General features: G+C 35.6%; 4 protein-coding genes across 4 annotated transcripts; 1 reads left to right on the plus strand and 3 right to left on the minus strand.

Annotated features, from left to right (window-relative positions):
• The first annotated feature begins 3,808 nt into the window (after positions 1-3,808).
• LOC102689585 (olfactory receptor 52K1-like) lies at positions 3,809-4,774 on the plus strand. The gene has a single exon (XM_006627963.2). It carries the CDS (start codon positions 3,809-3,811, stop codon positions 4,772-4,774), a length of 966 nt encoding a protein of 321 aa, XP_006628026.2.
• Positions 4,775-6,940: 2,166 nt separating this feature from the next.
• LOC102689782 (olfactory receptor 52K1-like) lies at positions 6,941-7,921 on the minus strand. Its single transcript, XM_006627964.2, has one exon. It carries the CDS (start codon positions 7,919-7,921, stop codon positions 6,941-6,943), a length of 981 nt encoding a protein of 326 aa, XP_006628027.2.
• Positions 7,922-15,113: 7,192 nt separating this feature from the next.
• Positions 15,114-16,553, minus strand: LOC102689980 (olfactory receptor 52E4-like). Its single transcript, XM_006627965.2, has 2 exons — positions 16,492-16,553; positions 15,114-16,131 (listed from the first exon to the last, which is right to left on the minus strand). The coding sequence occupies exons 1-2, from the start codon at positions 16,527-16,529 to the stop codon at positions 15,114-15,116; spliced, it is 1,056 nt and encodes a 351-aa protein (XP_006628028.2). The 5' UTR covers positions 16,530-16,553.
• Positions 16,554-20,012: 3,459 nt separating this feature from the next.
• Positions 20,013-21,757, minus strand: LOC102690181 (olfactory receptor 52K1-like). The gene is made up of 2 exons (XM_006627966.2): positions 21,683-21,757; positions 20,013-20,990 (listed from the first exon to the last, which is right to left on the minus strand). The coding sequence occupies exons 1-2, from the start codon at positions 21,755-21,757 to the stop codon at positions 20,013-20,015; spliced, it is 1,053 nt and encodes a 350-aa protein (XP_006628029.2).
• Between the last annotated feature and the right edge of the window lie 464 nt (positions 21,758-22,221).

Consider the following 22,221-nt stretch of genomic DNA (forward strand, 5'->3'; position numbering starts at 1 on the left):
ATATATTTAAGGAAACTTAATATGATAAGAACATTGTAGAACCCAAGACACAGAGTCAGAGGGTTGTAAATTCAGCTTTTCTTGTGGTAAGAAAATAAACAAAGTCAAAATAAAAGCAAAGCTACTGTATTCTACTATCAATTCTCTAGTGTTCTAACGATGTGTATAGTTGACTCATTTAACACGTACTGTACTAATGTTTTACGCATTCTAAGCCAAGGAGCTGTACAAATCATGAATTTTTTAATCATGAAGTTTAACAATTAAAAAGATTGTGTGCTAACTTTCAGACTCCCTTATCAAAGCATTAGCTGAATGTCTTTAAAAAATATTATGCTTCAGAAATTTACATGAAAGTGATTTTCTAAAAGCAGGTAACTTAGACTGGAGTAAAATATTTTTTGTTTTACTTGTCTTTGAATCACGTCTTTGCAGCTGAGATGGTATTGATCCAACTACTCTACCAGCACAAACAAAAAAGACCTGAGCTGTCAAACATTCATATCAAGACGCTTATGAAAATGCCAGCCGATATATTGCAGACAAAAAAAATTCAATATAAACAGTTCGAATACACAGCAATAAAGCTGATTAAAAAATTAGCTTTTAACAAATTTGCAAAGCAAATCTGGAGAATTTAAAAATGACATACATGGAAACCTACAGTAAGAATCGAGGATTTCCCTTTTAGCACATCTAATCTTCCATTCAATTCTTTTCTTTTCTGAATACATTTGATTTACTGGGGTGTGAGTACAACTGTTATAAGGAGTGCAAACTCTTAAATGCTTTAAAAACCTTTGTTTTTTTAGCAGTCTTATCTGAATAAATTTAAATGCCTGTAACTGTAGTGTAATTGTGCATGAACCATTAAAAATGCTTAGTTAAATGGTTGACCACTAACAAGTCTAGTATAAATATAATATAAATCCCCCTTTAATATAAATATACATTTTAAATATAAAACCCCCTTTTATGACATTTTACATTATTCAATTGTGAAAATAAGTCCTAATTTTTGGAGGGGATTTAAATTACATTCCTGGTATTAGTTAGGGTAAAAAATAGTACTACATTAATTTCTGGAGCGTTTAGAGGCTTATGCTGAGAGCAGAGTATCATGACTCCTGAAGCGAAAGATGACACTACGGTATACTGTACTTCAAATAGTTTTCTGTCCCCTGCTAACTAGCAGTAGAGGTGTGCTTTTTGGGAGACTTCTGTGGGTGTTAAACAACAACCAACTCCTCCAGACTCTTCTGTCTTTTAACCTTTTCAGCCACATACACAGGGGCTGCATTCCTGTGCCAGACAGGGAACCACATTTACTGTAACTGTCTTACCCAGTGATCCAGTGGTAGGGTTTCAGTCACTTAAATTTATATTGAATTTGCACTGACATATTTTGATTTCAGTTCGGTTAGATTCTAATTGTGATAAATGAGCAAACAAATACAGAGCAATACTTTTGCATTACCTTGCCTGGCTAAGAAATGAAAGCACTGACAGGAGATCAAGATCAGAACCTGAAAAAGGATTCCCAAAACACTAATGTGGAGCTTAAAGTGAATCAGTTCTGCTGAATAGTTTCACAGGAAGCAAGTAGAATGTATGCCCATAGTGTGGAATGAACAAAAAGAGTAAAATGATGCAGGCATTTGGTTTGTGTGATCAAGTACATTTGGATTGTGTTGAATAAATAAAATAGATTAAATAGGTTATGGAGATTTGGATATGTTTTGGAGTAGCACCAATAGAGAATGAAGACATTGAGAAGCCCTTATGATGAAGGTGATGGAACACAAGTCAGCTTACAGGTGGTAATTAGCTAGTGAAACTTAGCTTGCTTGTGTTTCGAGCTCTGTGGTGGGCAGTGGAAGATACTGCCATGACACAGAAGAGTAGTCTTAACTGATCTTACACAGAAGTAGGAATGGAATAGCAGTTATCAACTGCTGAAGTTTTCTAGAAATTAATGGATTAAGGACGGATTCTTAGTGGAACGCCCAAAAGAAGAGGGAATATCAGCAACATTCACTGATGGAAACTTGGGGATGAGAAAGATTCGAGGGCCAACACCACACCAGTTGGACATTGATGGAGTGGAGAGGGTAAGGAAGAGTAAATTAAGTGGTAGGTCCCATCACTGAACAAGGAGGCAGAAAAAGGGTGAGCGAGAGAATGGAATTGGTCGGATCAGGAGAAGAGAGACAGGTGGGGTGGAAAGCCTGAAAGAAAAGAGCAGGCAGCATGACAGGTAGAGAAACAATATGGTCACACGGAGGTTGAAATGCTGCTTCTTTGAGAAAAGTAAAAAAAAGCAGCTCTGGCCCTGGCTTACAAAGGTATGGTCTGAAACTGAAACACCAAAAGCTAGAAAAGGTGTGCATAGTGTGTTGGGCAGATTAGTGCAAGATTAAAATTTGTTTCCTTCCTAACTTCTATTAAGTACCTACACAAGTATTTTACTGGTCATGTCTAAAGATGCATTTTAAAAATAATATGGTGAGTTTGGGGTGTTGTCATACTAAAGTGTAGAACAGTTGAGCTTATTAATTCATGTTTTAAAAGTGATACACTGAAAGTGAAGGTATATCTGTGATACGAGCCTTGAGAAGGCATTTTAAAAGGGCAAAGTACCCAAAGGGAATCTTTACTAAAATAAGACTCACAATTAGATTATGCAAGGTGCTATGGGTATGTTATGCTTGAGAAAACTGTAACGAAAGCAATGAGTCCAAATTTAAAATGTGGTAAAGGGATATTAGATATACTGTATATGCATATTCCAGATAAAAGATATACTGTTGGTACAGGGTCTTGAGCCTGACAAATAGTAAGCTACATTTAGATCAGTATCCTTTAATTAAGTAGAAATAAATGGTCATAAACAGAATTCTATCAAGGGAATAGGGAAAGAGATTTAAGATGTGCTGCTGTTAGAAAGTAATTAAAACACAACATACAGGGAGCGAAGTAAGGATTCCCTGTTGCAATAGTGAGTTTGTGTTATCTTTTTTCTTGTGTGGTAAATTTTATGGATGTCACATTTCCAATTTTATGGCTATACCTTAAGAATAGGATAAATAGTACTTGTATATTGTATATAAAAAATGTTCTTGCTATCTTTTGTTCAAGGTGTCATTTAATTTTAATTAAAAAACGTTGATATGAAAATTACAATATATTGTATTAGCAGCACAGCTTTGGATGGTTACACAGTGCACATGGCAATAAAGGTTTAAATACAGCAGTGATCTATTGATGTGTAGTTGCAACATAAAATGGTTTATATAAATATTTTGTGAAATTATGTGTTGATATATCTGAAACCTATAATTCCCTCCAAAAGTTTGTGAATTATAATTTAGGTATTTTGCACTGTAAAATTAGTACTGTTGCTGTGGCATGGTATACTTAAACTTATTGATGTAATAATTTAAAATAATATTCATTGAATTAAAATATTAATTGATGTCAATGGAATTCACCTAGACTAGTCTTTTGCATTTATATGCAATTTTTACATTCCTTTAAACTATGAACTGATGTATTATTGGTTATAACAAAAGTAAATGGATGACATTTAAGGCAGTATCTGAAATTAACATGAAAACATTCAAATTTTCCACATACAGTGCATGATCAAGCCATGGTGGCAATTATGTTTTCCTAAGAAAAGTTTAAGCATTGAAATGAAAGGCTTGACTTTCAGATAATGTTCATTTTGTGCTTTCAATGTAAATTAATGGTTCATGCATGTTTTCTAGGTGAATGTGGTATTCATATTCCATCTCTGGAAGTGAACATGCAAGAATATCAAGAAGGAAATGTGTCTCACAAGGAGTTTATTTTAATGGGGTTTTCAGGGCTTAAAGGGCACAGACAATTCCTTTTCATCCCTTTCCTACTGCTTTTCCTGTTGTCATTGTTTGGTAACTCACTTCTTATTATCTCTATTAAAACACGAAGGACTTTACATTCTCCCATGTATATGTTCATATGTGCTACAGCATGTGTAGACCTGACTTTACCCATTTTATTTGTCCCTAAAATGCTACTTGGTTTTTTGTTTGACTGGAATAAAATTTCTCTGCTAGGCTGTTTGGTTCAAATGTTCTTTGTTCATTTTTTCGGTTCGTTCCAATCCACTGTTCTCCTCTGGATGGCTCTGGATCGTTATGTCGCCATATGTATTCCACTGCGCTATAATGACTACATAAATAGCTCTGCTTTCTTCAAACTATCTGCCATAGCTCTTCTGAGAAATGGGTCTTTGGTTCTGGTTGTTGTTATTCTAGCTGGTTCACTTTCATTTTGCTTGACGAATGTCATTGATCATTGCTTTTGTGAGCACATGGCTCTTGTAAGTTTGGCTTGTGGAAACACAGCCAGGAACAGTGTAATGGGGCTGCTTGCAGTATTCTGTGTAGCCATTGTTGATGGTGTGTTCATCGCCATTTCATACGTCAAAATTTTCTTGGCTGTTTCAAATACAGCCTCAGGAAAATCCCGCCAGAAAGCAATCCACACTTGTGGAACTCAATTAATGGTCATAAGCGTGTCTTATATCTTTGCCATGACAGCATTTCTTGCATACAGGATTAAGAACTCCCTCCATCCTGATGTTCATGTCCTAATAAGTATCATGTATCTTCTCTTCCCCAGCTGTTTCCATCCAATTATTTACGGTATCAGAACAAAAGAGATAAGAGAACAGATGCTGAATATACTTCATTATGGAAAAATTGTACCTATCTCTGTTGAACCTTAAAATAAAATGGAACATTAAAAGAGTGGCCTCTTTTGTAGATGTCATAAGCACTGGGTGCATCAAAATGGCATACTGTACTCTGCCTTAAGTAAATCGAGCAGGAAATAATTTAAAATTATGTGATAAAAAATTAAGGAAATGCTTATTTGTACTTTACATAATTTGTTACCCCTTTACATAGCAAATGCATGCTAAGATTAAGATGTGTGATTCCTTTCATTAATTTTTGTTGTTGTTATAGATTCAACACACCACAGGTAAAGTCATACTTGGCTTTAAATATTTAACATAGATTTTTCTAATCAGAGTCTGCAAAAGTCAACATATGTTCCCCTTTATTTTGGCAGTTAATTCACACAACAAGACCAAATCAATGTCGCATGGTAGGTTTATATCAGACACTGTAAGTTTTTTACAATAGGTATCAGTATTTTCACATCCTTGTAAATACAGTATAGTAGGTATAAACAGGAGATTCCAGAGCCTGAGAATTCACCAGTGGTATTAATGGTGATGCCTGAGATCATTATCCCTAAGCTCCTTCCAAACTCCCCCTCATACAAATTGCATCCAATTGCTGCCCTGTGTCCTAACCCTTTAGGTTTATTGTTTGAAGTATTAGAAAAGATCCCCTATTGTTTGCATTAAAATAAATGTGAAAATATAACTTTTTGGATTTAATTTGAATATCCTCCTTCCAGTAGCAGTATCCACACCGGAAGTCACAATATCCATGAATATACAAAACACAGAGATCGGCCTCAGAAGTATGGGTGTATATTTTACCATGTGATTTTTAAATTATATCACTCCAAACATTTAAGCTTTTTGATTATTTAACTATTGTTTCACCCTTTAATTTACTGCACAATCTTCTGTGTGATGTGCCAGCACACACGTCAAAACGTTGTATAGGGTAATGGCGACTCCCCTTCACCACCACCAATGTGCAGCCCCACCTGGATGATGCGATGGCAGCCAAAGTGTGCCTGTATGCTCACCACACATCTTTGTGATGAAGCCAGTTCATAGATGGTGATCCTTAGGAGGCCATGATTGGTAAAGTCCAAAGAGAAAATTGACCAGGACACTGGGGTCCAATTTCCTGTGACTGTGGGGAATGAGTGCATGCTATTCCACTAGGACTACAACTGTTGCAGACCCCACAGGAACCCAAGTAAGCAACATACACAATGGCCCATCTTAACAAATATTCTCACAACAATAGGGCTCAGAAGGCAAAGCTGTGGAAGCTGCAAAGCTAAAAAGGGACTAAAAAGAGATTAATTAAATGCTGAAAAGTAAAAACTGGGATGTTAGAGAACACAAGAGTTCAGATGTGGGGCCTTCTTCAAACCTCAGAAGGCTTTACTGACGAAACCTGCTACAGTATGTTGAACTGACAATAAAACCAAAAACTGTCCTGTTTATTTGTGTTTCTATCACTGCATCTCTTGAGCTGAGATGTAAATGCAGCTGGGCTACCAGAAGTGTCAGTCTTCCACATTAAATTCCTTATACGGTTTCTTAAGAGCAGTAGAAATCTATGAAACAAACCAAAACCTCACGCATCCACCCTTATATAGCAGTTTTCTTCCCTTCATGACATGAAAATGCAACTCCCCTGGGAAATCTTGTTGGATTAATATGGTTTTAGAGGAATATTAAGTACTTTGATTCATTGAGAATTTTTATCTGAGTACTGCATTCATATGAACGTAACTGTAGTAACTAAATATATTAATAACAGTTAATAGAATCTTTATTAATTAACAGCAGATATTCTATATGAGAACTGTACAGGACAATGTGATTAATCAGGTTAGGGTGACTTATATTAGGAAAGCATATACTGCTATTGGAAGATGTTTAATAAGCCTGTCTCAGAACTGATAAAAACACTGATCAGGAGACACAAATTATTGATTGTTCAGTTTTCTACTTTAAATTCAGATTCAGATTTTAGAACTAAGGCTTAAGTTGAAGGTTCCAGATTTATTTTAGTTGTTTTTTTCCTTAAAAAATCAAAACAAAAATCAATTAAATAGAAACATTTGAAACCCAGGCAACATCACTCTTATAATAATATACAAAGCATTTTTAGGGAAAAAACTGTATTTCATGAGTAATACTATTTTATGGGTGATTTGTTTTCTTATTACATAATTACTTCGTTATACTTGCTACATTGATTGAAATTACATTGGATTTGGTCTTTAGCATTGTTTTCAGAATCTGATCTCGTATCTCTTTTGTTCTGACACCGTAAATAACTGGATTGAAGCAACAGGGAAAGATAACATATATCACACTGATCAGAACATGAACATCAGGAGGAACTGATTTCCCAAACCTATATGCTATAAAGGAGCACATGGCTAAGGTATATGATACAAGAATGACTATTAAGTGAGTCCCACAGGTGTGCATTGCTTTATGGCAAGATTTACCTGATGCTGCTTTGAAGACAACAGAGAAAATTTTAAGGTAAGAAAAGAATATGAACAGCAGGTCAAGACCTGGAATACAAAAGACAACAAGCAAGCCCATTATGCTGTTCTTTGTTGTGCTCCCACATGCCAACCCTACCAGCGCCATGTGTTCACAATAGCAGTGCTCAATCACATTGGACAGACAATAGGAGAGAGACCCAGCTAGGATGACAATGAGAGAAATTAAAATGCCACTTCTTATGAGGGCGGCAACAGACAGCTTAAGGAAAGTGGACGTGTTAATGTAATCATTGTATCGTAACGGGTTACAGATGGCGACATATCGATCCAACGCCATCACCAGGAGAATGGTGGATTCGAATGAGCTTATGAAATGAACGAAAAACATTTGTACCAGGCAGCCTAATAAGGAGATTTCATTCCAGTCAAACAAAAAGTTCAACAGCATTTTTGGGATGAACAGCATTGGTAAACTCAGATCAACAATTGCTATGGCACCAATTAAAACATACATAGGTGAATGCAAACCAGATCCAGTTTTAATTATGAAAATGATAGTTGAGTTTCCAATGACAGCGACAATAAGCATTATAATGAAAGGGATGGACAGAAATCTCCTGTTCTCATAAAAGCCAGGGAATCCTATTAAAATGAAATCCGTATGAGATGTATTCTCTGCTGCATGTCCTTGCATATTCACTCCAGAAATTCTATCTTCCACCATATGGTCCCTGCAAAAGGGAAACTTTATGTGAGGTTTGAACCTGTTAGATTCTCATTACACAGATTCTCAAAGACGCTAAGAAAGGATTTGCGCTGCCTGGACCGTAATAAAGACTGCTCTTGTCTATGTTATGCCTTATTAGCTGCTCGTACATACTGTAATATAAGAACATAAGTGGCCCTTCCAGCTTGTCTGGTAGTTAGTTCTTGATGCAAGGATGTCTTTCAGCTGTCGTAAAGAAAGTCAGAGTATCAGCTTCAACAACAGGAATGGGTACTCTTTTTCATACTATCACAATAAATAGGTGTCTCCTGTTATCAGTTTTAAATTGACTTTAACATATAATGATTATAGGTTATTAACATTTTGGTAATAGAGCAGAAAAATAATGGATATTGCACCACACATAGAGCTGGACTTGTTTTCTAATTAATATATTAGAAGGAGTCTATTGGCAATGAATTAAGAGTTTATTTGCCCATATTTTGAAGTAAGGTTCTTTTCCTTTACATAAGAATTTTGCAGAATCATGTAAGTGATTAATAGAGATTTTTGCTAAACCTATTCTGAAATGAAGGCTATGTTTGCATACAGTATGTAAAAACCTGACAGCTATTATAATATGTACAGTACCTAAGACACTATTACTTGATGATTATACATGATTCACTGTAAGCTTTTGCACTAAATTACAACTGCATTATAAAAGCTTAACACTTATTGCTTAAACTAAAGTGTTACCAAAATGTTTGCAAACTACACATAAAAATAAATTAGGAACATGGAAATCCAGACCTAAGAATCAATAGCATTGATGACTTTAAACAATTCCTACCTCAGGCCAGAAAGCATAATTGAATTCTTAAGTCTTACATTGCAGCTAAAGAAGATAAACCTTTCTATAGAGCTGTTATGTGTTTTAACTCCCTGGACCTGTTAGATACAAGGCTGTATAAAGATGGACCTACTGTATTAAAAGGACACTCTCTTCCCTGCACAAATCTGATAATACTCACAGTTTTATGGGTGGAACTCGTCCTTCGTTGTCTTTTACATTGACTCTTGTTGTTCTTTAACTCACTCTGTATGTAGCCTCTTTAAAAAGGCTTTTTATATTCCCCTTGGGCTTGCAGTCCTCATTTCTGCTTGTTAATTAAGGACAAATTATCATCCACTTCCCATAACTCTTAAATCAAACAATCATAGTACCTACCTACTGAAATAAGCAGCCTCAGTTCACTTACAACCTAATAAAGTTTTGAAAGTTGATGGAATATTTGTTACTGAGAAAATGCATTGTTGCTTTAGATGTTGAGAAATGAAATAATTCATGGATTCTTAGGCATACAGGAAGACAACCCATCTCAGTCTGAGCTGTTCAAGGATAATGCCATTCCTACAGAAAAAAGTGTGTTCCAGAAATATTTTTTATATTAATCAACTGGGAAATAACACTGTAGACAGCACCTTTTAACCCTTTTCTGGTAAGTTATATTTCATATACTGTAAATGGTGCAGGAAGTCCACTTCATTATACATACAGTATAATGAATGGATGAGTCCACTTTACATTATAGTGATAAGGCTATATAAATAATCTTTCTGTGACCTTGAATAAACAATAACTAATTTGAACAATATGCCGCATGTCCGGAGTTTTTAACACAAACCAGGAGATCATAAATTGGGGCCACTTCGATACTTCTAGTGATTACTGTTCAGGTATCTCAGTGTCTGCAGACACACAGACCATCACATTAGGTAAGTTGGCTGTAGCTGCAGGTCATAGTCAATCACAAGAGATGATCAACCAATGAGGAACAGAGTGGAGTGGAGCACTAAACCTAATGACATCACAACCAATTACCAGCTGTAATAGCTGGCTTCTAAAAGGTATTGTAAAATCATGTTCAGGTGGGTAGCCGTGTCAGCATGCGAAGGCTGCAAAGGAACAATAATATAGTAGGTTTATTCCATTCTGAAAAAAAGAAGAAAGAGAACACGACGTTTCTGCCGTGGAGCCTTCTTCAGGTGTGAAACCTCACACCTGAAGAAGGCTCCACGGCCGAAACGTTGTGTTCTCTTTCTTCTTTTTTTCAGCATGGAATAAACCCATTACTTGTTCCATTGTAATATCATGTTTACTCACTTTCTCTACCCCAGTCTATCATGTGAAACTTGGCTGAAGAATTAGCCATGTCACTGCAACATCCAATAAAGGAACTTTATTTCAAGACACAAAGCCAAGAGAGAGAGAGTGAGTCGGTATGTAACCATAATTATGCCCAGGATTTTCTCTACACAAATGAAATCTTATGTTGAGCTAGTCACTTGTAAATGATCAATTTGATTCGACACAATTGGATCTTTTTTCAGCAGCCTGTACATCAAAGCACATTCCGTAATAGTGCTACATCTATTCTCTGTGTCTGCATAACTTAACTGCTCCCGAGCCAAACTCTGTGCACAAGCCCAGCTAGCACCACAGTAAACAGGGATTTGTTCCCAAGAAGCTGTCTTTGGCAATGAGTCTAAGCAATGCTCTTCCTCTCTCTGCTCCTTGGGACATCCCTGAGCACTGAGCCAGCTGCAGGAGATTGGACACCTGTTACAAAACCAGCCCGCCTCCATCTCTGCACAGGAATTTTTAAAACTGCTGATTGAATTTCTTAGCCACCATGTTCAGATGAATAAAAGATTGATATTCTTGATTGAGGTTTTACTTGTCTTTAAGAATAAGAAGCTCTGGATGACGTGTGTGTGAGGCTGATTTAATATACTTGGCAGACCATAACACATTTTATAATTGATGTATGTTTTACCCTTAAGGTAAGTTGTGTTTTTGTCCCTGAAAGACTGATAAGAAATTTGCATCAAGGCAGATTGATTCTTGTATATAATATTACTCTTGTTGGTTTATTATGCATGTTCTTTTGCTTTATTAATAAATCATATAATACTGTATATTGTATAAATTAAACCATCTCATCACTACAGTATGCAATTTTGATTCCCATCTGCTCAAATCCTAGTGATTGACAATATCAACATTGCTGATGGGAACCCTGAGATGTTCTTTTTTTAGAAAAAAAAATGACTGGAACTTGGCAGAAACTGAACTGCTGACTTACATTCTTGAAGGGGTTTCTGACCTCCTCTGACAGAGCAGTGTACAATCTGCCTGTAATTGATAAAAAAAAGTGCTTCTGGCACTATTTCACTCCCATAGCTTAAAGAGAAAAGGGTGAGAATTCTGATTAAAGGAAAATTCAACATGTGATTTTTATGTACTCATGTTGTGTGTTACATGCCAAACTGTCTTGAAATTCATATACTGGTAATGAAATTGTAATGCTTGCACACACTGTGGATATTACAGTATGTAGTGAGTGCTACAGTATGTGTGAGGCAGGAAGAAATATGACTGTACACACAGAGAATAAAGGAAGAATAAAAAAGGAGAAATAATTTAGAAGGCAAAATCAAAATGCATCCTGGGCCAATCTTAAGAACATACTGTAAGTAAGGTTGCAAATGGAAAAAAAAACATGTGGTCCATTAAGATTCCAGAATTTCCCAGAGCTCTCTAAATTTAAAGAATTATGTTCCTCCATTTACTCTAATCATTTCATCCCTGTATGTACACTTTAGGAAAATCCATTACCTCCTGCATTGTTTTGATCTTGGTTCAGGATGCTAAGGCAAGGAAATAACAACCATCTGGTTTCAAAGGCTACATTAAGCAAACTGATATATGGTTCCTGTGGCTCTGTATGTGCAGTATATTAAGATATCCACCATCCAGCAAATGTTCTGTAGATGAAAGGAGAGCTATTGTTGCTGTCTGTTTTTCAGCTGGAAAATATGTACTATACATTTTGACATTTTATGAAAGACATTTACAGTACATTTCAGCCAGTCACATGGGTAAGCTTGCATACTGTACTTTGTCAAATCATTGTCATTTCTAATGCTTTGTACAAAATAAACTGTAGAATGTGTAAGGGGGTTATAAAGTACAGTAGGTAATCATTAACACAAACAAATCACCTTTCTTTTTTACTTCAAGGAAAGCACTATTTAATGAATTTACCAATTACAACCATTTTGTGATTAAATGACTAACTTTATAGCTAGAACTTGGATTTGGATCACAGCCCCAATTCATAAAGTTTCAATTGTGTCTTTGTTACTGCATTTTGAAGGCTATACCTGTACCGTATGTGCATCTGCATTTGTTTGTGAAGGGAGTGGCAGAATGGCTTAATCTGCTAATTACATTGTCTAGGCTATCCTTTGTCCTCTAAAACCAGACTACCTGAGGGACCACATTCTGCTGAGATAATTAATGATGTGTGCAGGACTCTTTTATTTTCTCAGAAAGCAAGCTGGCTCACTAATTAGTAGCAGGACAGTTTTCATTGCCCACGTAAAGGTGGATCTGTCTGAGTTTGTTTTGTTATAGCTCCAGTCTGTCAACACACTCCTATATTTCTATTTTCAGATGCCCATGTTTATTTTACATAAATAAGGTATATTAACAGCATTGGCCATAAACATTAGGATACTAGATATACAGTACCCTATTTTATATCTGCAACTTTTTACCCTAATGCTCTATTGAAATACCTGCAAGTCTTTAGGGTTCCCTTAAAAAATATATCTTTCCGAAACATAAGAAATGCTTTATATTTCAGTTCTGTTTCAGTAGTGTTTGGGGCACCTATCAAACCAACTGATTTATATGGACCAAAGGGCCTCCTCTGTTTTTTTTTTTATTATTTTTGCTTACTGACCAGTTACAGCACAACGCTTAAACAAGATAAGAATGCAATTGTTACTGTTTGTAATGTACTAAACTTGTAATGGAATTAAAATAGCAAAAATTGTATTAAATATTCATATAATTAAAATATAAAATATAATTACACTATTCATAAATAAAATACAATTATCATATTAAGAACAAAATCAGATATTATTCAGGTGATATTATTACCACATTGATTATTTTACAAGGAGTGTAAACTCTTGCTCCTCTTTTGTCTTTAAATAATGTATAAAGTATGGTGAAATTGCTTTTTACAGCACAAATTGTTAGTGCAGGTAATGTGTATATACAGACAACACTGTTCAGGATCCTAGGAAAACTTTAAAAGGGAAAAATTGCCGAGAAGAAATGTATTCCACACTAAGTATTAAAAAGTATATCACTGCTCATGGACTACAAATTGCACAGTTCAGCCATCACATCTGTAGAGGGTGCTAGTCACGTAAATATGGATTTATTATTATATTTCAAGATTTCCTATGTTTAGTAGTTAAATTCATCATGTTTATGCCACTACATTTTTAAACACTACATTAAATGCCAAAGATGTTGAGAAATGTATGATTTTTTATTTACAGTTTTTCAGACCTGCCAGATTGATAATTGATGGGCTCCTTCATACAGGCAGAAACAGAGACAGCAGACGCACTACAAGCTCACCGACACTGAGAGAGCTGCAGAAGTGTCTTTTTTTGCTTGATGCTGTCTTTAAGACTGCACAAATGACAAAATACTAATAAAAGATGGACATGGGGTCCATATCTAACCTATTCCATACATGCCATAATGTTAATGTTTCTTTATTAGCCCTATACAATTTCTTGCATTAGGAATTCATCTTTTCACATACCCCGGCTTTTCTCCATGGAGACACAGAGACACAGACAGGGAGAGAGAAGCTTGGGGTCAGAGCGCAGGGCTTGCCATTGTACAGCGCCCCTGGAGCAGTTAGGGTTAAGGGCCTTGCTCAGGGGCCCAACGGGGATTTGAGTCAGCAACCTTCCAGTCACAGGCGCAGATCCTTGGCCACAGAGCCCCTACCTCAGCCAACAGCAAGCAAGTCCATTATGTTGCTCTTTGCTGTGGTTTCACAGGCCATGTGTTCATAATAACAGTAGTCAATAATACTGGAGAGGCTAAAAGAGAGCCAGTCTGGATGACAATTAAAAAAAGAAAAAATACTGCTGTTTCCTATGGCAGCAGCTATAGACACTTTCAGAAAAGTTGACATGTTAATCTAGCCGTTGTATTGTAACAGGTTGCATATGTCAACATATCAATTTATAGCTATCACCAGAAGGATGGCACACTCAAGCATGTGAATGATGAAGAACATCTGTACATCAGGCAAGAACATTAGGCAACCCCTCGACAAAATGTTGGATGTGTCAAACAGAAGTTAGGCACAAATACCACTGAAAGACTTAGATCCACCACAGCTAAGGCACTGATTAAATAAAAACTATAATGTAACCTGTGTGAGATGTCTGTCCTCATTATGCTGGTCAGGTTTTAAATCTTCTGCAGAAGTCAAAATTGGGTGAACCTACACGTAGATATACAGTAATTGTTAAAAATCTTTAAGTTTTATAGGCATGACCATAATAACATTGCTAATTCAACTCTTCAACTGCCTGTTTTATAACGAACAAAATTAGGTTTCCAAAACTTCACAGGACATCCTGGGCTTTACTGCAAAGCCTTACGCCCTGCTGCCTGTAAGGTTTTTTTTTTCAGCTCATTTATGTTCTGAATATCATGGTACTATAACACGATATTGGTCATAGATAAAGAAGATGTATTTATCTTCATCATTAAACAGCAGATATTCAGCAACAGGCTTTTACTGTTAGTGTACTACAGATATATTCTGCACAAGAAACGGTGTGTCAAACACATTAAGAACAAAATATTAATACATGAAAAAAACACATATAATAACTACAATAGTTAGGTATGGAAACTCACAAACTGTTCCTGTTAAGAGATTCTTTATTAACCTGTAAAAGAAGTGGTATATACAGTTCACTGATTAGGAGAAAAATTACACTTTGCACAATAGTCTTATATACTGAATACAGGCTTTAGAAAATAGGTTTTAAGATGAACTTTTCAATTCTGGTATATTTTGGTTTGCCTAGTACCAAAATAATTAAATGAAAACATCCTTAGGAGAATCAATAATCTTTCAACACAATTTTGTAGAAAGCTATTCTCAAAGAAGGCTCTAAAGCAACAGAACTGACTATTTCAACACAAGCAAAGATTTGAAGACTTGACTTTCAAAACTAGATTATACACAAATATTTTCCTTTTCTATATCATATATATTTACTGTGTTATACTTTCTACTTTAGTAGAAATAACATTTGATTTTCTCAACCCCAGTGTTTTCAGAATCTGATCTCTTATCTCCTTTGTTCTGGCGCCATAGATAACTGGATTGAAGCAACAGGGAAAGATAACGTACATCACACTGATCAGATTGTGAATATCAGCAGGAAGTGATTTCCCAAACCTATACGCAAGAAAAGAGCACAATGCTAAGATATAAGACACAAAGATGACTATTACATGAGTACCACAGGTGTGCATCCCCTTTTGGAATGATTTACCTGATGCAGCCTTGAAGACTACAAAGAAAATGTTAAGGTAGGAGAAGCATATGAACAGAAAATCAAGACCTGGAATACAAACAATAGCAAGCAAGCCTATTATACTGTTCTTTGCTGTGCTTCCACAAGCCAACCCAACTAGAACCATGTGTTCGCAATAGCAGTGCTCAATCACATTGGACAGACAAAAGGAGAGAGACCCAGCTAGGATGACAATGAGAGAAACTAAAATGCCATTTCTAAAGAGGGCGGCAACAGACAGTTTAAAGAAAGTGGACTTGTTAATGTAGTCATTGTATCGTAAGGGGTTACATATGGCGACATATCGATCCAACGCCATAACCATTAGAACAGTCGATCCAAATGAATTTATAAAATGAATGAAAAACATTTGTAATAGGCAACCTAATAAGGAGATTTCATTCAAGTCAAACAAGAAACTAAACAGCACTTTTGGAACAAATAGCAAAGGTAAAATAAGATTCACTGTTGCTAAGCAACTTATCAAAACATACATAGGTGCGTGTAAGGTGGATCCAGTTTTAATGACAAAAATGATGGTGGAGTTTCCAACAACAGCTACAAAAAACATGAAAAAGAAAGGGATAGACAGAAATCTCCTGTGCTCATAAAATCCTGGAAATCCTATTAAAATGAAATTTGTATGGGATATGTTTCCAGTTACATGTCCCTGCAAGTTCACTCCAGTGCTCCTGTTGTCCACCATTCGGTCCCTGCAAAATAGAAACTGTTAGCAATCTAGTTAAATAAATAGAGGTTTCCGTAATAGTGTGATTACTGTATGTAACTGTTTCATTAGTTTTGTTTAACTATTCTAAAATTAACTTAAAACACCTGCAAACATCACATCTGTAGTAAAAAAAACTAAAATATCCAAACCAATACATTGATAGCCTTGGAAATTGTCTATGTTACATTTTATATTACAATTATTCCCACTGTAGCAGAGAAACGACTTTGATTCTTCATTTGAACAGCAAAAACATTCTGTAGAACCGTTTGTAACACTGCTAGTTAGAGATAAAAGTAAATCAAAGATACACTTTATATTTGTCACTGCTGATAATACTCACAGTGTTCTGACTGGAAAGCTTCCTTCACTGTCTTCCATTGGCTTTACTCTAACCTACACTGTACTGCATCACACTTTTATTACTTTTCCTTTTTCCCTTGGGTTTGTTGTTTGATTTTGCTCCTGAGAATGACAAATCATCAGTCTATCCCCATACGTTTTGCATCAAAACCATAAATCCAGCAGCCATATCGCCCTGCAACTCACAACTGACAACCCACTGAAGCTAAGCAGGTATGAGCCTGGCCACTACCTGGATGGGAGACCACCTGGGAAAAACTAAGGTTGCTGCTGGAAGAGGTGTTAGTGGGGCCAGCAGGGGGTGCTCACCCTGTGGTCCATGTGTGCCCTAATGATGGGGACGATGTAATGTAAACAGGCGCTGTCCTTCGGATGAGATGTAAAACTGAGGTCCTGACTCTCTGTGGTCATAAAAAATCCCAGGGTTCTTGAAAAGAGTAGGGGTGTAACCCTGGCATCCTGGCATCCTGGCAAAATTTCCCTTTGGCCCTTACCAATCCTAATAATCCCCATCTATGAACTGGCTTCATCACTCTGCTTTCCTCCCCACTGATAGCTGATGTGTGGTGATGTTCTGGCGCACTATGGCTGCCAATGCATCATCCAGGTGGATGTTGCACATTGGTGGTGGTGGAGGGGATCCCCATTAACTGTGGAGTGTCCAGAAAAGCGCTATACTGTATAAGTGTAAGCAATTATAAATATTATTAAATCACATGCTTTGCTTTAATGGCTTTTCAATATTTCACGTTTCTGCTTGTTTCATTCTCAAACGTTCATGGTACAGTATGTATCTAATTAGCAAATGAAGGCACGGACTAGACATGCAGGAGGAAAATTGATCTCAGTAGTAGATTTCTGTTGTTGCTCATGTAGAAATGTGTTCTACAAAATATTGACAGGAATACTTTCTGTATTAATCTACAGGGAATCAAAACATCAAAGAAGATGAAGTGCTCTTATATATTGATTTCTATTTCATATTCATGGTTAATAAAGACAGTTTCTTTCTATATGCATATATATAGTATTAATTAATGAACATGTTGTGTCAGAGAATTTTTGTTTTTTTATAATAATGACCAGAACTAAAAGAAAATCAGTCTCTGATCTGGGACTTTGATACAGAGAGTGAAATTAATGATCTGTAGATAAATTCAAGCTTGGACCCCTTGTACTTCAGGAACAGAACAAACCTTGTAAAGCAAACCTACAGTACAAACATTCTGTCTTCTGGAGGGAAATTGTGTAAGAATCTCAATTGTGGAGGAACCTCTCCATGAGATTTATATGCACTTTTGGTTGTGGGCATAATGTGGTATTGGTATACCTGGCACACAGGATTGAAATTTTCTACACACTGACAGTGACTATGATTTAGCTACTCAGGGCATGACTTTGGCAAATCAGTGTAATTTCTTATATTTTGAAGAACCCATACAACATAATTTGTAGGTTTTTCTGAGCTGGCTATAGATAAATTCAAATAAATATAGATACATTTTCTGAATCAGAAAGTATATGCCCATAGCTAGTCACCTTAAATTAACAGAATTCTACAGTACATGTGTCTTTGTTAGTGCATTTTGAAGGCAATGTGTACAGTACATCTGCTTTTGTGTGTGTGGCACAAAAGCTTCATCAGCTAATTATGTTGTCTAGGCTATCCTTTGTCCTCTAAAACCATAACACCCGAGGGACCACGTTCTGTTGAGATAATTAATGATGTGTGCAGGAAGATTTTCTCAAATTAGTGAGTCAGCAAACTCACTCTCACTAATTAGTAACAGGACAGTGTCCAGATAACTCAAAGTTGGATCTGTCAGTATCAGAGACATCAGGTTTTTCTTGTTAGAGCTCCAATCTGTCAACACATGCCTACTTCATGTTGAGATTTCAGTTGCCCATGCTTGTCTGACATATGTTTACTTATGTAAGATGTTAAGTTGTTATAAGCTATTATTAAAAAGCTATTGTATATTAAACTATAGTATATTAACTAACAAGAATGTATCTGATGTTCTGTAGGAATCTTCAGCATATCACTCTGAGACGACAACCTTCTCTTGTTATCTCCATTTATTCAAAAGAAACAAAAGTATGTTTATTATTGAAATGTATGGAATCCTATTATTTAAAAAAAAAAGCTTCTTGCTAAATATGAACCTAACGTTCTGAAAGTGGCAAACTATTCCAAATTCACAACAAAATCCGTGCATCAAAAGTACATGACGTGACTATAGTACAATCATACTGGTAAAAATAAAAAAACAACTACTGGAATAATAATATTATACAGGAGATGTGTCCACTTAACACTGGCTATGCAACATTCATTGACACTGTTTTACAGTATATTGCTTATGTATATTATTTTTAAAATTTAAGAATTTTTTTTTACAAAGGTTTGACTTTTACAGGTCTTTCGAAATAGATAAAATATTCCAATTGTGTTTTGATTTACATGCAATCATTCCTCGCAAAACATTAATTATTCCTGTCTTTGATGTAATCTGAAACATGGAAGTATTATGGAACAAAACTCTGAATATAATGAAATATGATGCAAAATAAAGAAGGCTCCAATATACAAGAAACAATATCGTACAAAAACATTGTATCTATACAATGGCAAAACAATGACATGGTTTCAAAGGAAGAATACTTTCGATTTTTGTATATATAATATAATAATATAATATGAGACACTTTAAATGTTGTTTTTCTTTTAGCTTCTATTATAGCTTGTATTATAGCTACTATTATAATGGCTATTATATAATGAATAATCAAAAGGACAAAGACATTGCTCATTACATCACACATTTTTAGTGGATGTAGGTATATACAGTATACAGACAGCACAGTCCAGGATCCTAGAAAAACTTTATCAGGTAAAGATACTAAAAAGAAACTAATTCTAGAGAGAATATTACAATGTCTATGATAGTTGACCATATAGCTTTTTTTTATAGGTCATAGATTTTTCTGGAGATTTCAACATTGGTTTCAAGAGTGATTACTAATTAAGTCCTTCATGTTTATTAATGCCGCTAACATTAATTTTGTTAATGTCGGTTATAAAATGGCTGTTTTGTTGAGATTATTTTTAAAATGTTGAAATTAAATTAAGTTGCCAAACTGATAATTGCCTTGACTTGCTTCTTCAATAGTAAAAATGGCACTGCAGGACACTCCACAAGCTGCAGAGGTGTTTGATGTGAGACAAAATAAAGAGACCCAGTTGTGTTTGTTGTTCTTTATTCCTGAAGACTTTCAAAGTATTACTAACCCATATGGTGTGTTTATGCAGTCTGAATGGAAGAAAGCAAATTATGCAGTTATTGCATTGGCAAACCTGTGCTAAACTTCCCTTTCACAGTGCTTTGTCAAACAATAATGAAAATGTAATTTTTATTCAGGTTTACAGCTGCACAACATACCACAACTTTATTCATTCATAATAATTAACATCATTAAATTACTTTTATAATGTTTTCATCAATTTATGCTTACTACTGCAAATGAAATAAAATTAGATTTCTTCCTTTTCACTGTTTTCAGAATCTCTTCTCTTATCTCCTTTGTTCTCACACCATAGATAACTGGATTGAAACAAGAGGGAAAGATAACGTACATCACACTCATCAAATTGTGAACATCAGGAGAAACCACATCTCTGAACCGGTACACAAGGAAAGACCCTATCGCTAAACTGTATGACAAAAGAATGACAATTAAATGAGTACCACATGTGTGAACTGCTTTTTGCCGAGATTTGCCTGATGCTGCCTTCAAAACAGTACAGAAAATTGTGCAATAGGAATAACAGTTGAACATGAGGTCTGAACCTAAAATGCAAATAATAGCAAGCAGGCCTATTATACTGTTCTGTGTTGCGTTTCCACAGGCAAAATTTACCAGCACCATGTGTTCACAATAGCAGTGCTCAATAACATTGGACAGGCAAAAGGAGAGTGAGCCAGCCTGGATGACAATGAGAGAAATAAAAAGGCCATTTCTAATGACAACAGCGATGGACACTTTCAGGAAAGTTGACATGTTGATGTAGTCGTTGTACCGTAATGGGTTGCATATGGCAACATATCGATCTATAGCCATTACCAGAAGGAAAGCAGACTCCAGTGAGGCGAGCATGTGAATGAAGAACATCTGTACCAGGCAACCCGGCAACGAAATGCTGTTCCAGTCAAACAGAAAGTTCAACAGCATTTTGGGCACAAATAGCACTGGCAGAGTCAGGTCCACCACTGCTAAGGCACCAATTAAAATGTACATGGGCGACTGTAGCCCTGATCCTCTTTTAAGTACAGAAATTAACACAGAGTTTCCAACTGTAGCCACAACAAACATTATTAAGAAGGGGATGGACAGGAAGCGCCGATGTTGGAAAAATCCCGGGAATCCTTTGAAAATGAAGTCTGTGTGAGATTTCCTTCCAAGGGTCCCTGCATGCTCCTTCCAAGGGTCCCTGCATGCTCAATTCAGTGCTACTAGCTTTCATCACAATCCATCTATGCAATGGAAGATATTACGAAAAAAAAATATTTTATGCAATTTTAAGCATTAAAAAAGCACTTAAGTTCTATATTGATTTGGAGTTTTCAAATTGTAAGACAATAAGACATTAGAAAATTAGTGCTAGAATATATTTGCATTAGGTATTCCAATACAGATTATTTGAACAACTCTTTAAGACTTTTGTTTTGTATGCTTTTCCCTAAATAAAAAGATCCCATTGTAAAAACGTTATTCTTTGTCTTAAAGCCTTAATACTCACAGAATATATGTAAAGCCCCTTGCTCTTAAATGTGCGTGCTTTAACTTGTACTGTCAGGACACAACCTTAAATGCCTTTCATAATCCCCTGAGTTGCACTGTATTTCTGCTTCTTAATTAATAAGAATATATCAACAGTATTGCATAACTAATACAACAAATAAGCAAACCTGACAGTACTGATACCGTATAATAAAAGCTGCAGTAAAAGCTGATTCTTTTTTGCTTGTTTTGTCTAGAAACGCTATGGAATTGTAAGTCTCCTTCTACATGTGGTTGAGAAACCAGAGCAAAAAAGAGAATCTGGGTTATTATCTCAAATACTTGGGTGTTGAAATTAATGGAGTGAAGTATGTAATTTTATGTTTTACTTCCCCCAATCCCAATCTTTTAGCATGATTCTTAGGATAATTCTTGATTAGGATATCTATTGTAAATTCTGCCATTCGGTGGATTCCAAGGTATAAGTGTTAAAAATATATATAAAATGTATTGGGTTTGTCATTTATAATATTGCTAATTGAACTACACAGCTGCTGCATCCGGATCTAACCGAGTCAATACGAAAAACAACTCAAGACTTCCTGAGTTGAATCATTAGACCTCTGGAGATTTTTTATCATCTCTTTTTTGTTTAGATTTTTACATTTCTATAGTACAACTTCGTTGGTCACAGTTAAAGGAAAATATTGGTGTTACATGTTAAAAAGCAGATATTCTGCAACAGGCTTAATTCAACCTAAATTAATATTTTCTGTCATTTTCTGCATTTACTAATTTTTAGATTGACGGCACATTAATTTCTTTGTGTGTATTCTACACAAGCTACAATGTGTCAATCAAATCAATCCACGAAAAGTACACAAATAAAAAAATTACAATGTACATGTATAATTACTATTTGTAGAGC

Source organism: Lepisosteus oculatus, chromosome 5 (assembly GCF_040954835.1).
Source record: "Lepisosteus oculatus isolate fLepOcu1 chromosome 5, fLepOcu1.hap2, whole genome shotgun sequence".
Lineage (NCBI taxonomy): Eukaryota > Metazoa > Chordata > Actinopteri > Semionotiformes > Lepisosteidae > Lepisosteus > Lepisosteus oculatus.

Bases quoted from the DNA above. Each gene is read 5' to 3' on its own strand.
- LOC102689782 (XM_006627964.2), bottom strand. From the start codon at position 7,921: ATGCAAGGACATGCAGCAGAGAATACATCTCATACGGATTTCATTTTA.
- LOC102689980 (XM_006627965.2), bottom strand. From the start codon at position 16,529: ATGGAAGACAGTGAAGGAAGCTTTCCAGTCAGAACACT. The intron at 16,132-16,491 runs GTGAGTATTATC...TCTATTTTGCAG, and splicing joins AGCTTTCCAGTCAGAACACT to GGACCGAATGGTGGACAACA.
- LOC102690181 (XM_006627966.2), bottom strand. From the start codon at position 21,757: ATGGCAGAATTTACAATAGATATCCTAATCAAGAATTATCCTAAGAAT. The intron at 20,991-21,682 runs GTAAAACATAAA...GACCCTTGGAAG, and splicing joins AAAGATTGGGATTGGGGGAA to GAGCATGCAGGGACCCTTGG.
- LOC102689585 (XM_006627963.2), top strand. From the start codon at position 3,809: ATGCAAGAATATCAAGAAGGAAATGTGTCTCACAAGGAGTTTATTTTA.